Here is a 13,634-nt window from a genome sequence, read left to right as displayed (position 1 = left end):
CTTATACCTTTTTGTATATTTTTTGAAAATTTCGCTACGATATCTTTAAAAATCGATTTTTTACGATTTTTTAAAAAGTAATTAACCTCAACGTGTTCAACAAACATGACAGATTTTAAAAATTGTTATTTCAAAAACTAAATCTTATTTTAAGAAGCGGTCTTTTTCATTGAAAAGCTTATAATCCTTTTTATAATTGGTGATAATTTCATAATGATTTATTAAAAAATGTATTTTTGACGATTTTTTTGAAAAATATTGTTAAAAGTAAAAATTGATAAATGTAACGTCACCTTTAACAATGTTTATCTCAAATACTAATTGATATTTTCAAAAGCGGTCTTTTTCGTTAAAAAGCTGATACTTTTTTGCATATTTCCTGAAAATTTCATAACGATATCTTTAAAAATCGATTTTCTACGATTTTTTAAAATGTGTTCGAAAAATATCTTAACCTCACATGTTCAAAAAACACGACAGATTTTACAAATTGTTATCTCAAAAACTAAATCTTATTTTAAGAAGCGGTCTTTTTCATTGAAAAGCTTATAATTGGTGGTAATTACATAATGATTTAAAAAAAAATGTATTTTTGACGATTTTTTGGAAAATATTGTTAAAAGCTGATACTTTTTTTTGCATATTTCTTGATATTTTCAGAAAACGCATTTTTCTCGATTTTTTTCTTAAACAACCATATGATTTAATATGTTCATCGCGTGGATGAATTTATCCTCCATCATCAAAGTATGCAGAAAAAACATATGCATCCCATTTAAAATAACAATGTTGGTTGCCATAGCAACGAAACAAAAAACAATGTAAGCAAGTAAATATCGCCAAAAAATGCATCACGATTAATAAAGAAACTTGTATTTGAAACATTTTTCTTTAAAACCACAAATAGTTACAGTAAATTATTGGGCTATATTTCAGATATTTGACACACCCTGTATAGTAGAACTAGAATCATTTGGGTTTAGCCGCCTTAAGAGACATGCGGCTAAACCGGAATGTTTATAGTTATCTATCTAGTTTTAATTGTTATTCAGCGTTAGAATGTGTAATATTTCTATTGAAGGAATTTATTTAATTACGATTAACACTAGACCTAGAACCAGAAACATTTCGGTTTAGCCATGCATCTTTTAAGACGGAAATTCAGAGATATAAGGACGTCACCCTTTCCAAGCAAAACTTTTCCTTTGCAAAACTACGCAATGCCTGAACTATTAAGTTATATTGCATTTTATGTGGAACAATGCAAACACATAGTAGTTTCATAACTATGATTATTGCATTTATACAGGGTGCCCATTATGTATGGAATATAGTATATATCTTTGTAGGTATCAAACTTTATAGAAAAACATTTTATACAAAACTTGTTTAATATTTTATTTGCCATAATAAGACTGCAGTCAATTGTTTTTAATTCAGAAAACAAATGAGTAAAGAATAATACTTAAATTTTTTTAAATAGCAATGTATTCTTTCTTTAGGCTCATTTGATAGAGATTATTTTTCTCTTTACGATGGCGTAAAATTGTTGTATCCTTACATCAGAAAATTTTTGAGAAAAATGGAAAAATTGTTTATTAATCAAAATTAATCAATAACATTAATCTAGTTATCCGAGATCGTCAAGTACCTCGAATTATTACTGTAAATTAAATTTACATACAAAATAAAACAAATAAACGAAGAATTAGTGTACATATCCCCAATAATTCGAGGTACTTGACGACTCGGATATCTAGATTAATGTTATTAGTTAAATTTTCTTAATAAACAATTATTACATTTGTTTCAAAAATTTTCTGATATAAGGGTACTAAAATTTTACGTCATCGTAAAGAGATAAAAAATCTCTATCAAATGAGCCTAACGAAAGGGTACATTGCCATTTAAAAAACTTCAAGTGTTATTCGTTGCTCATTTGTTTTCTGAAATAAAAACATTTGAATGCTGTCTTATTATGGCAAATAAAATATTAAACAACTTTTGTATAAAATGTGTTTTTATAAAGTTGATACCTACCAAGATATATACTATATTCCATACATATGGGCACCCTGTATATTGCGAGTTATATGATAAATTTGTAAATTAATATTTTAATTATTATTTTTGTTATAGCTTGGGTAAGTCAACCTTTACAATCATCACGATATCAACCTGACAACAGTTTAATAACAAACAGAAATGTGATCACAAATCCTCGGGAAATCCACGATATCTTCCTCGGTGGTTCTTGTCACACGAGCAGCCGTCGGTGGAGGTTACAAGCGGAACATCTCATCTCGAAACACGGATTGTCTTATTATAACCCAACAACTTGTTCAACATCGTTATCAAACTATCAAAATTTCACGAACGGAAACGTTCTTCGATCAACATCGTTATATTTCGTTTCAAACAATTCGTTTTACGACGATGAACCGTTGGATGATAGCACCGTTTTGCAATGGAGGAAGGCGATCGATCGGAGTCGTGTTTTATTGTTTGTCGTTTCGAATGAAACGAGATGTTTAACGACGATGATAATGGCCGCTTATTATATTGGTTTGAATCGAAAAGTTGTTTTGTGTGTGCAACATTTAGGTGAGGATGATATTGAGGTGGGTAATGAAAAGTTAAGTAAACAAGCTGTTAAGGATTATAATAGGGGTAGGGTGTATTTGACGGATTTAGCAAAACGGAAACAAGTTCCAGTATTTGAGAATGTTACGATGGCTGTCCAATGCGCTGTAGATGAATGTCAAAGGTCAAGGTAGGGGTTTAAACGAAATTTGGTTGTTTCTTTGTGGATGTTTTTTTTTTGTGTGGGTAATTTTTGAAAATTGAGAAATGGAAAAAAAATTTGTCTGTTTGTTTCTGTGTTTCATTAAGTTCTCATCACGTTTTATACTTAATCTTAGATTTTTTTTTCGTAATAATTATTGTAAATATTTTTTTACAAATACGTGTACTTAGATGTTTAAAAGAAAGTTGGGTGTGTATAAATTGTGATGGAAATTTATTGAAAATTGAAGATGTACGTTATATTTTTTGTTAATTATTTATTAATTTATAGTTATTATTATTAGATTATATATATTTTTTTTGAATAAATCGATTCTTATACTGATTTAATTAGAAATGGATCTTAATCGAAAGGACTATGGCTTATTGTGTACGCGCGATTTTTGTTTAATTAATTAAAAAATTGCGTGATTTGTGTAATTTGTTTCCTTATAGGCAGCTATATGAAATAAATTATTAATTAAAAAACTATTTAAAAATTGAAAAACACCAAAAAAAAGATTTTTTTAACAATCTGATTTTTTTTGTTTAACAAATTGATATTATTTTGATATATTTTTATATTTACATCACCCATAAGCATCAAGGTTTATATTAAAAATCTCCAAAAAAAAAAAACATACAAAAAGAAGCCATATTGAATGATTTAATTTAATTTAATCCCAATCAATATTGTTATCTTTACCAAATGTTTAATTTTAAACAAATATAACCTTGATAACGTGTAATAACATAATTTTTGTATTTTCACATCACTTAACAATATTCAATACGTAATAAAACCACTATATATTTTTTTCTTCACATTTAAAGCTAAAAAGGGTTGTATTATGAATTTATAGAAGGTATATTATGATTAGATTAAAGAAAAAAATAATGTCATACTGCCAAATTAGTTTGGTGTGATGAACCGACTTTATTTTCATCTTGAAAATGAAAGGTACGGTTTTTTATTGGGATAGGAAAAGTACCTGAATTTATTATGATAAGGAGAAGCAAGAATTTAATAAAATGCGAATCTCTCGGTATATTATTAATTATTACGCGTAGGATATCTTTAAAAAAATAGAACAACCGTTTTTGTTTTTGTTAAATAGAAATGGTCGTAAATAACTATATTAATATTTAAATAAATTTAAAAAAACGCCCTCCCAATACGTTATTAGGGATTGTATTATATTGTTTAGTTAATTAATCACAAAAAAATACAAGTAATTACCACATAGTTAATAGGCGACAGGTTTTTTTTCATCTATATTTTTTTTTTGTGTACATTTCGAGACTAAATGATGTTTGTTACGATTTATCTATTATAATTAATGTAATATTTATTTGTATTTTCTAATGTCTAATAAAGAATTGTAAAATTTTATTTTTATTTATTTCTCACCTATAATTAAATTAAATTTATTAACTAAAGATAAAAATAATTAAAATTACTATTGGTCAGTTTTTTAGCAAAAATTATACTAAGAAAATTCGAGATGTTGCTGGCCGCCTAAAAACATTCTAGTTCTAGTTTTACTTCAATACAAATATACAACAAGTAGGGGAATAATGAGAGTTCTGCAGCGGAAGGATTCCTTCATTCTTTCGTGACGTCACACGCGCATGCGTTGTTGGTTGCCTACCTCGTGCGACGCCACCTAGCGGTGGGTGGTGAAACTAAAAGGGTGTGGTTGGCCTGATAACCTATAGATGGCGGTCGCGGCGCCCTCTAACTGCCAATCCTGCGGTGACGTCACGTTTCAATGTATTAAGTATAGGGAGAGGTATGAATCAAAGTTTGGGGGAAAAAAATTAGGTTGGTATTAAAAGTAACTAGATCTAGGCATTTTTAGAAAAGTAAATAGAAAAATTTATATACAATGGCGCCACCTAGATTTGAGTGTGGTGAATAAATAAAACACAAATTTAATAAATAAAAATTAATATATTTATTTTAAAACACATTCTAGACTAATGCCGGAAACTTTCTAGTTGTAGGTCTAGTGTTAGTTCTAGTTTTACACTATCACTAGAACTAACACAAGACCTAAAACTAGAATCATTCGGGTTTAGCCGCACGTCTCTCAAGACGGCTAAACCCGAATGATTCTAGTTCTAGGTCTTGTGTTAGTTCTAGTGGCAGTGGTAGGTAGTGCTAGTTAGCATAAGATAACACTAAAAATGTGTTTTAAAATAAATATATTAATTTTTATTTATTAAATTTGTGTTTTATTTATTCACCACACTCAAATCTAGGTGGCGCCATTGTATTTAAATTTTTCTATTTACTTTTCTAAAAATCCCTAGATCTAGTTACTTTTAATACCAACCTAATTTTTTTCCCCCAAACTTTGGTTCATACCCCTCCCTTTGGTTCATTCTGTTAGTTCTAGTCTTACACTACCACTATCATTGGAACTAATACAAAACCTAGAACTAGAATCATTCAGGTTTAGCCGTCTTAAGAGACGTGCGGCTAAACCCAAATGATTCTAGATCTAGGTATAGTGTTAGTTCTACATAGAAATAGTGTAGGTGTAAAACTAGGACTAGCACTATACCTAGAATTAGAATCATTCGGGTTTAGCCGCACGTCTCCTAAGACGGCTAAACCTGAATGATTCTAATTCTAGTCTAAACCCAAATGATTTTATTTATAGGTATAATGTTAGTTCTAGTGATAGTACTAGTGTAAAACTAGAACAAAAAAGCCGCACGTCTCTCCATACTGCTAAACCCGAATAATTCTAGTTCTAATTGTTGTGTTAGTGTTAATGTTAAACTAGAACTAACACTAGACCAAAGATTAAAGAATAAACAAGATGCGACGCTTCGTGTAGGCACCTTTGATGTAGGACTACCATTTTTTATGACCTTGAATGCTATGGACATTTAATTTGGTATGATTTGTTATTGTCAGGACATTTAAATTGGAATGTTTTCTATCTTTTTTCAAAACTAGGGTTTCTCACTCTAACGTCTCATCTTATATACAGTGTGTCCCAGGATAGATGTTACAATAGGTATAATGACCTAAAAATATTTGAATTTTATTTTAAGGATGGGGAATTAAGCTCTGCTTGGTGTGGAGAGAATTTTAAGTATATTTTCATATTTTGAAAATCAATTTTTTCATTCAACTATTTTTAGTTCAGGTAAAGTAGGCTTTTTGTTTATGATACGGCAAAATTTTATTAAGAAAACTTGTTCAGTATGAAAAATTTTGGCACCATGCAAAATTCCAGAAAGATGTACCTACATTGATTAAATTACTATATTTTAGATTAGATCAGAGTAAACAAAAACAATGAAAAATGCCATAAAAAAAATGTATTATCCCTCAGTTTTAATTCACTTTTCGATTACTCTTGCATTATTTTAATATTAGAACAGAAAATTTACGTCGTATAGTGTTATGGGCTTGGGCCAAGTGCACTAATTGTAAGAGCAGTGGTGCAGCAGTTTAACGAGAGATTTCCTAATACTAATCTCACATATATGACTGTTATGCGAGAAAAAGAAATATAACGACAATAGAAAATTAGGTTAAGAGAATTCAGGCATTGTATAGAAAAGTGTGCAACAAAGGGTGGTTATTATGTTGAATAAACGACAGTGTGTACGTTAGACTTTTTATAAATAAAATAAAATTATACAACATTTATGTTATTTAAACTAAAATGTGATGGTTCAACCAAAGCAGATAGATCCTTCTGAAATTTTGTATAGGACCATAATTTCTCATTTTGAACAACTTTTTTAAATAAAATTTTTCCGTATCATGAACAAAAAGGTTACTTTACCTAAACTAAAAATAGTTTTTGATTCACTGTCAAGGCCGACTTTGTTTTCAAAATATGAAAATATTCTTAAAATTCTCTTTACACCAAGCAGGGCTTAATTCCTCAGTATTAAAATAAAATTCAAAAACTTTTAAGTCAATATATCTCTTGTAACATCTATCCTGGGACACACTGTAGGTTAGAATATGCCAACTGTCACATTTGTATGTTAGGTTAGTTATTGCCAGGACATTTAAAGTGGAATGTCTTCTATCTCTTCTCAAAACTCGTTTCTCTTTAGCGTCGCATTTTGTTTATTCTCTAATCTTTGACTAGACCTATAACTAAAAACAGTCAAGGTTAATGCTCTTTATTCTCTTTTTTGTTTTTTGAGATAAATGTTCATGTTTGGATACAGTGCAAACGTTTTTTTAATAAAGAATACATCATGAAAGAACACCATGAAGTTGTCCATTTGTTTATTATATGATAACTAACCTCAGGTTTAAAATGTCAACCTTAATTTTTACATATTTGTAATCTTCATTAAAAATCCTTTAAATTGAGTACAAACACGACATATTTATCTTCAATATTAATATGGTCAACTTCCGGTTTGAAATGTCAACGTCATTTTGACATATTCTTAATTTTTATAAAATATCTTAATATTTGTTACAAAAACAATAATATAATAAAAAAAACGGCAATTAAGGTTGGTATTAATATTTAACTAACTTCAAGTGTGAAATGTCAACCTCAATTTTGACATATTTGTAATCTTTATTAAAAATCCTTTAAAGTGAGTACAAACACGACATATTTATCTTCAATATTAATGAAGATCAACTTCCGGTTAGAAATGTCAACCTCAATTTTGACAGATTTGTAAACGTCGTCAAAAATCCTTTAAAATGAGTCCAAACATGATACGTTTAATTCCAATATTGCTAGAGATATAATCAATTTCCGGTTTGAAATGTCAATGTCATTTTGATATATTCTTAATTTTTATAAAATGTCTTAAAATTTATCACAAAAATACAAATATATTAAAAAAAAATTAAGATTGCTAATAATATTTAAAAATTAAATTTCTATCTTCATTGTTGCTAACTTCGGGTTTAATGTTTTTTATTCTAACTTTTTTATTTTTTGAGATAAGTGCGTCATCTTTGGACTCATTTTAAAGGTTTTTTAATCAAGATGACAAATATGTCAAAATTGACGTTGACATTTCAAACCGGAAGTGATTACATTTCCATTAATATTAAAGTTAAATATGTCGAGTTTGGACTCATTTTAAAGGATTTTTTATGAAGTTAACAAATATGTCAAAATTAAGAGTTGAAAGTTCGAACTTTTTGGTTTTTTGAGATAAATGCCTCAAGTTTGGACTCATTTTAAAGGTTATTTTATGAAGATTACGAATATAATAATAAAATTAAGGTTGGTAAAACTATGTCGTTCTGTTGATAAAATTACGCCTCTCTCGTGGTACTTTGAAGAGTCGAAGCTCTTCTTACTGCTATTTTTGCTCCAAAGGCAACAAGACGGCATTATTTTTGTAGATAAGTAGTAAGATGCACTGACAAGCTGTCAAACCACCATTTTGGCTCGAATATTTCGAATACGCAGGTTTCATTCATTCAAACCATTTGTTTTTAATAGTTTTCTAGATATAAATAGTATGAACTTTCTGAAAGAAAACCCAAGGAAAAATCCCTTTGCAAACAACAAACCAGGAATCGGTTGGTTCAAAGCATTTTTGAAACGTCATTCTGATATTACATTTAGAACCTCTGAAGGAGTAACTGCCGCAAGCAGTTGCGTGTCAGAAAACGACATAAGAAAATGGTTTGAAGAGATAGAGAGATACATAAAGTTTAGCCGTCTTAAGAGAGGCACACTTAAACCCAAATGTTTCTGGTTCTAGTGTTAGTTCTAATTCCAATTGTTAGTCAGCGCTGACGTCACGAACGGGCCTTTGAGCTGTTCACCTATTCCGAAGGTGTATATTGAGGTGTGTTTATGAACACTCCCATCCACGTATTAATAATCAATGCTACCATCAAAACCAAACACAAACCGTCACAAATCATTATCATCTCATTCCATTAAACCTATTTATTTAGTTCTTTTATAATTTTTCTTTATGAACGTTGAAAGAGTGAAATAATGATATAAAGAGAGTTTGGTGAAGTAGGAAGTTTGTGTCTCGATTTGCATCGTTAAATGGGGTGGTTATCGGGATGCTTTAACTAAAGGCCGGGAGAGATGAGCACGTCGGTGTACAAACGCCGCACTGATTGGCAGTAATTGAGAGAGGAGATCGACGCGGGGACTCCCCCGGCTGATGCCGCCGCTGCCGCGTCGAAGGCCGCAATTTGCGCGAGACTAAACCAGCCTAACGAGCCTATTACGTTCGCAAAACCGCTCCCGTTTTGATGATGGACCTATTCATTCGCGCCGCATTTAAAACGAAGAAGTCACTGACCCAAAGGTAATCGTTACGAAATCAAATAATTTTATAAATTATCGTATTAATTCAAATTTATTTATTTTTTTTCTATTTTAACGTCGACTTGAAAGACAGAAAACTGAAGGATTTTGAGGTTGTATTGAATGTGAGGGTTTTTTTTTTTGGAGACTACCGGACAATGGGTGAAGAGTCGAAGTCGAGTGCCGGCACGAGGCCCCATTACAAGCAAGAAACCGACGGGATCGCGCATATAATGGTCTTCGGAGAGCCATTAGCGTTGTGCAAAAGCGCCGTTGCACACGAGTCAATGGTAAAAATGGGGGGGCGCGTTATCGCTCATTGGGCCCCAATGGGGATTGGTTTTGTTACGATTATCTGTGCGACGCGATCTTTAAAAGGATTTTCTACAACGGACGATGTTTGATTATAAAAGCTTTATTTTTGATCTTTTAATGATCTTTGGTTTAAATCAAATATTTATATTTTGATTTTTTATAAGTATACGAATAAAGAGATTTCAATTTTAGTCAAATTATAAATGGTGCTATACATACAAAATTTGATAAGAATGTACTTTAGTTGTAAACCCGTTGTACTTGATACTTTGTATCAAAATGGCTCTAATTTTGAATTAAAGCTTTACTATTTCAGAAATACTGCTAGGATCTGTTTTAGAACCAATATAACTTTTGCATTACATTGTCAATCTTTGTTTCAACCTTAAGTGGACCGCGTCATGCATCACTTCACTAAGCGAGAAATGAATAATGTTGAGAAAAACGAGATCTCTAAAAATATAAGACTTCTCAGAATAGACAGGCACAAACTATTGAAAATTGTTTGGTGCCTGTCCATTTTTATCCCAATCACAGAAGCCGTTTGGTCACTCGTTATGTTTTACAATTATACAGGCTGTTTCTGTTTAATTTAATCACCAAAACTAGAGACAAAATGATGACGATTCGTGTAAAAATTTTTGAAGAATTAATGTAGAGTTTGATTTTGTACTTTTAAACTGGTTTTTATTTTATATAGAATTTAGGGGCCATCTTCAGAGACTCTCATTTTATCCATTTTACAAATAAGCTTCTTAATATTTCTGTTTTGTTAAAAAAGTTTAAAACAGGTTAAAATTTAACCACTCTTTTAACAAAATGTAGCTTAAAAATCGACGAATATTTTTAATCAATGACCAAAAAAATACGTTAAAAATAAAAAGAAAGTGCGGAAAAATGACTAACACTAGATTAACTTCAATTATAAAACTTCTATTATGTGATAACTAACTTCCGGTGTAAAATATCAACCTCAATTTTAACATATTTGTAATCTTCATTAAAAATCCTTTAAAATGAGTACAAACACGACATATTTATCTTTAATATTAATGAAGTTATGGTCAACTTCCGGTTAAGAATGTCAACGTCAATTTTGACATATCTGTAATCGTCGTGAAAAATCCTTTAAAATGAGTCCAAACATGATACGTTTAATTCCAATATTACTCGAGATATAGGCAACTTCCGGTTTGAAATGTCAATGCCATTTTGACATATTCTTAATTTTTATAAAATGTCTTAAAAACTAAAATATAATAAAAAAAAAATTAAAAATTAAGGTTGGTATTAATATTTAAAAATTAAATTGCTAACTTCATTGTTGCTAACTTCCAGTTTAATGTTTTTTATTCTAACTTTTTTGAGATAAGTGCGTCTTGTTTGGACTCATTTTAAATGTTTTTTTAATAAAGAATACATCATGAAAGAACACTATGAAGTTGTCTATTTGTCTATTATATGATAACTAACTTCAGGTTTAAAATGTCAACCTCAATTTTGACATATTTGTAATTTTCATTAAAAATCCTATAAAATGAGTACAAACACGACATATTTATCTCCAATATTAATGAAGTTATGGTCAACTTCCGGTTAAAAATGTCAACGTCAATTTTACATATTTGTAATCGTCGTGAAAAATCCTTTAAAATGAGTCCAAACATGATACGTTTAAATCCAATATTACTCGAGATATAAGCAACTTCCGATTTGAAATGTCAATGTCATTTTGACATATTCTTAATTTTTATAAAATGTCTTAATATTTGTCACAAAAACAAAAATATAACAAAAAAAAAATAAAAAATTAAGGTTGGTATGAATATTTAAAAATTAAATTGCTATCTTCATTGTTGCTAACTTCGGGTTTAATGTTTTTTATTCAAACTTTTTTGTTTTTTGAGATAAATGCATCATGTTTGGACTCATTTTAAAGGTTTTTTAATGAAGATGACAAATATGTCAAAATTGACGTTGACGTTTCAAACCGGAAGTGATTGCATTTCCATTAATATTAAAGTTAAATATGTCGAGTTTGGACTCATTTTAAAGGTTATTTTATGAAGATTACGAATATAATAATAAAATTAAAGTTGACATTGACAACTGAAAGTTCTTTTCACGACTAAACCCGAATGTTTCTAGTTCTCGTTGTAGTTTTAGTTCAATAAAAAAATACAACATAGTCATCAGTCTTCAGTCTAGTGTTAGTTCTAGTTTTAGTGCAATAAAAGTATGCAACATAGCTACCAAGCGCGTCCTACCGCTGTGGTTTATAAAATGGATAAGATGAGAGATGTTAATCTATTTGTAGAGTCTCTGAAGATGGCTAAGGGCCGAAACTAGTTAGACTTAAATTCTATATAAAATAAAAGGCATACACTTTTAATTTTATACTAACATCTAGAAAACGACACTCGCCTGAAACTGTAGTTTTATCTATTTTTTCTATTGTAGAATTTCTTGGTGATTGCGTGATTGGAGCTTAGCTTTATCCTTGAAAACAAATAGTATTTTAGGTTTTTCGGTATTCTGCATTTTTTCTAACATAAGTTACACCTTTACCTACCAGACAGCTTGAAAATCTCTAAAAACGATAAAATGTCGCTTAATCAAGTGATGTATCACGCGCTCCAAGTATACCTTAGCTTTAATACGAGTAGACATAGAGGGACATAGATGTCCGGCGATGTTTGTATTTTTTACACTTGTAACAACATTCTACATACTTACTAGAACTTACTGGATAATTATGATTTGCCGATTTGCTGACAGGATGCTGCTTCCTTTATGTGATATGGAAATATAAACCCCTTTATAATAATACAGAAGATATTGCAATAATACGTGACATCAGACAAGGCGGTAGTTTCAGCTCATTTTTGTTAAACATAGTGGGCCAAAAGAAAATCTGTAATATGCAACGTGGATGACTTATCTTGGCTGTTTCAACTTCAAAAACTCAATGCATGGTGGTAGCAAGGGAGCCAATAAGATGTAAGCTGGTAGTCAATAACACCCCTATCAAACAAGTCATGGAATTATCTCACTTGGCTATGCACATCTCAAGCACTCATGATTTTGTGCAAATTTCCTGAAAAGTCAGATCAACAAAATTCATGCGTATGGATAATAAAGAGCAGACTTTTGAAATACGCGAATACCCGAACAAAACTAAGAACATGTAGAAATGAAGGATAATTTCAAGAAATTAGATAAATAGCACAGAATTAGAAACTCCGGCATCAGAGACTAATACAATGTTCAAGACATTGTGAGATGGGGAAAAAAGTGCAATTGATGTTGGTCCAAAGAGATGGAGAGGGAGGTGGCAATCAACTTTTCAGGAGATAAACCATAAACAGTGATGAACAGTGATAAAGATAAACCATGTAATAAACCCTGCTGTATTATATGTATCATGTTTCCTCAACTCAAAAGAAGAGCCCTGGCCTCATTAAAACTTGAAGCCGGATACAACCACTTTCCAGCCTTAAAACCTTCTGCACCATTTTGAACCTTGATGAAGTGCTGCCCTAATGGCAATTCAGGCCTACACGTGTAAATCCGCACTGGTCAAAGAATATACAGGACATTGTGGATATTGAAAAGGCCAAAGATGGGAGGACTCAAAGAAAGCTTTGCACTGGAATGATTTTCCAGAACACAGAAAGACGAAGAATATGATAATTCGTCGCAAAACAAAACTAGAAAGGTTGTATGCTTCAGCAAAGGGGACTCCTTAAATTACCTTCTCTTCAAGTTTGGATAAGCTGAGAATGAAACTTGTTGACTTTGGAACGACGAGTCAGAAGCTGCCTAAGACGTAAAATTTTCGAAAAGGTTTATCTGACACCTACCGACACAAAGGCACTTTGGCGCAATACTAAGGACTAGATCTGCCCGAAACTATCGGAGGGCGCAAGTTACAATAAATATTATAAGTCGCAGTGATGAGTTAACAAGACTTCTCATAAATAAGTGGATACAAATGATGTCCAAGAGTTAGAGTCTTGTTTTATGCCACATGCCAAACGATTTAACAATTTAGCATCACGTTTTAAAATGCTGTAATCCGTCTGTGTGAAGAAAATAAAATTTTCTTTGTGTGTCTTGTCCCACATTCTATACAGCGTGTCCCGTATCTTCCGCATCAGAGCATTATACGGTTGTAGGATACATTATTCTGAAGCGATCTTTCTAATAAAATTTTTTCGAAATGTTTATAATAACCGCACG

At 30.7% G+C, this 13,634-nt stretch overlaps 1 protein-coding gene and 1 long non-coding RNA gene across 4 annotated transcripts in view; both read left to right on the top strand.

The window, feature by feature from the left end:
* LOC111422454 (NDT-like domain-containg protein raw) overlaps positions 1-4,177 on the top strand; it is a 38,028-nt gene extending 33,851 nt beyond the window's left edge. For all 3 annotated transcript variants that reach the window (XM_071195560.1, XM_071195559.1, XM_071195561.1), the window contains one exon: positions 2,140-4,177. In XM_071195560.1, coding sequence (XP_071051661.1) covers positions 2,140-2,777 — 638 coding nt within the window. In that variant the 3' untranslated portion in view covers positions 2,778-4,177. The remainder of the gene's footprint in view (positions 1-2,139) is intronic.
* A 4,732-nt stretch (positions 4,178-8,909) lies between these two features.
* LOC111422456 (uncharacterized) lies at positions 8,910-9,756 on the top strand. The gene is made up of 2 exons (XR_002707337.2): positions 8,910-9,078; positions 9,168-9,756. It is a non-coding gene; the product is annotated as an uncharacterized lncRNA (long non-coding RNA).
* Positions 9,757-13,634: the final 3,878 nt, after the last annotated feature.

This window comes from Onthophagus taurus, chromosome 3 (assembly GCF_036711975.1).
Source record: "Onthophagus taurus isolate NC chromosome 3, IU_Otau_3.0, whole genome shotgun sequence".
Classification (NCBI taxonomy): domain Eukaryota; kingdom Metazoa; phylum Arthropoda; class Insecta; order Coleoptera; family Scarabaeidae; genus Onthophagus; species Onthophagus taurus.
The sequence above is the reverse complement of the archived record's forward strand: the minus strand, read 5'-3'. Positions and strand labels throughout refer to the sequence as shown.